The sequence below is a fragment of the Alexandromys fortis genome, unplaced genomic scaffold (assembly GCF_014885135.2).
Source record: "Alexandromys fortis isolate MF-2015 unplaced genomic scaffold, M_Fortis_MF-2015_v1.1 scaffold_171, whole genome shotgun sequence".
NCBI lineage: Eukaryota > Metazoa > Chordata > Mammalia > Rodentia > Cricetidae > Alexandromys > Alexandromys fortis.
The window spans coordinates 2989614-2992883 of record NW_026068066.1 but is presented as its reverse complement, the minus strand read 5'-3'; the positions used below and the strand labels follow the sequence as shown (position 1 = coordinate 2992883).

Sequence of the window (3270 nt, the reverse complement as noted above, 5' to 3'; positions counted from 1 at the left end):
CACTGTGTGTCATTACTAATTCACTGCTAATAGATGTAGTACATCTTACAATGATTTGTCATTAGACATTTTAATGTCTTATTTGGTGTGCATGTATTTTAAAATTATTAAGGTGAAACTAATATTCACGAAAATACAATACTAACTTTAGAGTCTGTAGGCTCATTCAATCATTGGATTTAATTTTGTTACAATGTACAACAGGAAATGTTTTTGATGGCATAGATATAGATACTATAGAGCCACAAACCCTTCTGGTATAGACATTGCCTAATATAATACTATGACAATGGCTCCCTGACAGATGAAACACAATGGGAATGTCAAGATACAGAGAAAGTGAGACTGAAGATTGCTTAGCCCTAACTGTCACATCGGTGCAGCACTACTTCCTCCCAAGGCTCGGGGATCATTGTGGAAGACGGGGAGGAGAGAGTGTACAAACCAGAGGCAGTGATAGCTCTAAGCAAACAGTGTTCTCTGCACACAGTGAGGCAGATGAACGTGCAAACAGACATGGCTGTGACAGCTCAAGCCAGGCAGGATCCTGGTGTAGACAGTGGAGGTGGGCATGAGGTCCCACCCTCAGCCACGGAGCTATCACAGCCTAGGACAGTGGGGAGAGGAGAGTCAGTGTGGTCCCTGGAAGGTCAAGCGTATGCCAGTGCGAGGCCGTGTATCTAAGGGTATATGCACAACACAGACTGCTTGATGGATTTAAAACAAAAGAGTTTTGTGCAGGGTGATAGATGTGGGTACACACACACACACACACACACACACACATTTGGGTTTTTGAGACAGGGCTTCTCTGTGTAGCCCTGGCTGTCCTGGAACTTGCTTTCTAGACTAGGCTGGCCTCAAACTCACAGACACCTGCCTGCCTCTTCCTCCCACATACTAGGATTAAAGGCGTGCACCGCCACCTCCTGGTGGTGGCTTCTTTTACAAGCAGCTAACCAGTTTGACCAGCATTATTTGTCGAAATTGTCATCTTTCTTACATTGTAAATTTTTTGGCTTCTTTGTCAAAAATCAGGTGTCCATGGTGGAACCTGCATAAGACAAAAGTAGGCCCTCTGAATTTGGGTCACAGTCTGTGGGGCCACTGACAATGGGATCCGGATTTATCCCTAGTGCTTGGACTGGTTTTTTGAAGCCCATTCTCTTTGGAGGGATTCCTTGCTCAGCCTAGATACAGTGGGGAGGGCCTTGGTCTTGCCTCAAAGTGATATGTCAGATTTTATTGACTCCCCATGGAAAGCCTTACCCTCTCTCAAGAGTTGATGGGGAGTGGGGTCAGAGGGAAAGGTGGAGGAAGAGAGAGGGAAGGGAGTGGAAATTGGAATTCATATGTAAAATGAGAAAAGATTGTTTCAAAATAAAATTTAAAAAAAATAAAAAAAATCAGGTGTCTGGTGTGGGAGGTTTTTCTGTATTTGTGTTGCTTTTCATTGGTTGAATAAAGAAACTGCCTTGGCCTTTTGATAGGGCAGCCCTTAGGTGGACAGAGTAGACAGAACAGAATGCTGGAAAGAAGGGAAGTGTGGAAGATGCCATGAATCCCTGGCCTGAGATGGACATAAGTTAGAATCTCTCCCAGTAAGCCACGACCTTATGGTGCTACACAGATTATTAGAAATGGGTTGAATCAAGATGTGAGAGTTAGCCAAGAAGAGGTAGATATAATGGGCCAGGCAGTAATTTAATTAATACAATTTCCAGGTGGTTATTTCAGGGGCTAAGCTAGCCAGGTGGCAGGAAGCAGCCCACTCCTCTCACTACAGTTGTCCATAGATGTGTGTGTGTGTAAAATTATTTCTAAGTCTTCAATCCTGTTGATCGGCATGTCTGATTGACAACCATGCTGTTTTTGTTGCTATAGCTCTGTGGTGCAGCTTGAGATGTAGGATGCTGGTCCCTCCAGCAGTTCTTTTATTATTAAAAATCACTTTATATATCCTAAGCTTTCTGTGTTTCCAAGTAAAGTTTAGGATTGTTTTTCCATTTCTATGAAGGATTGTGTTGGGATTTTGATGAGTATACTAAGTTGGATGTGTGTGGAGTGGATCTGAAAGAAGTTGGGGTGAATACCATCAAAATACACTGTAAAATATTCTCAAAGAACTAAATTTTAAGAAAAAAACTATGGCCGGGTGGTGGTGGCGCACGCCTTTAATCCCAGCACTCGGGAGGCAGAGGCAGGCGGATCTCTGTGAGTTCGAGGCCAGCCTGGTCTACAGAGCTAGTTCCAGGACAGGAATCAAAAAGCTACGGAGAAACTCTGTCTTGAAAATAAAAAAGAAAAAGAAAAAAACTATGGCCAGGTGGTGATGGCACAGGCTCTTAATCCTAGCATTCAGGAGGCAGAGGCAAAGGCAGAGGCAGGTGGATCTCTGCGAGTTCAAGGCCAGCCTGGTCTACAGAGCAAGTTCCAGGACAGTCAAGGCTGCTGCATAGAGCAGTCTCCCAAAACAAAACAAACAAACAGCAACAACAATAAAAAGAACTATGTTCCATAATCAACCCAGCTCAGGCCAACCTCTCTGTGCCTCAGTTTCCTTATATATTAACTTTAGGTCTTCCCACTGAGCGTTGCCACAAATGTTAAAACGATCCCTCAATGAGTAGAAAGAATGCGGTGGCGTAGGCTGTAGTCACTATTGTTAGATCTATATCACTTATTGTTATTGCCGTGTTTCTGTGTGTGATATGAGTAATAAAAACCCAGAGACAGATATTGGGGTTCAAGCTGAAGATCAGAAAAGCAAAGCAGCCAAGCCACTAGAGAAGTCTCACCTCTACCAAGGCTGGGTGACTGCAGACTGAGCTGGGAGCCGTCTCCTGATGGAGGAAGGTCATTGAGCAATAAAGAAACTGCTGGCCCTGATAGGTTGAAAGATAGGTGGGCGGAATAAACAGAATAGAATTCTGGGCGGAAGAGGAAGTGAGGTCAGACTCTGCTCTGTTCCCAGAGAGACCCGACAGCTCTGCTGGAGCAGAGACGCCATGCTCAGCTCTCCCGGGTAGACGGGTAGACTCCACAGCTCTGCTCTTTGGAGCAGAGATGCCAGGCTGGCTCCGCTCTCCCAGGCAGCTCTGACCCAGGATGGACGGACCTAGAATCTTCCCGGTAAGCGCACCTTGGGGTGCTTACACACATCATTAGAAATGGGCTAGTCCAGGTGCGAGAATTAGCCTGTAAGGGCTAGAGTTCATGGGCCAAGCGGTGTTTAAATGAATACAGTTTGTGTGTTGTTATTTCGGGCAT

The 3270-nt window shown here is 45.0% G+C and overlaps 1 protein-coding gene across 1 annotated transcript in view; it reads right to left on the bottom strand.

The window, feature by feature from the left end:
• Positions 1-530: 530 nt before the first annotated feature.
• LOC126487678 (mitofusin-1-like) overlaps positions 531-3270 on the bottom strand; it is a 10254-nt gene continuing 7514 nt past the window's right edge. Inside the window, 1 exon segment of the mRNA XM_050120626.1 lies at positions 531-607. Within this exon segment, the coding sequence (XP_049976583.1) occupies positions 531-607 (77 nt within the window).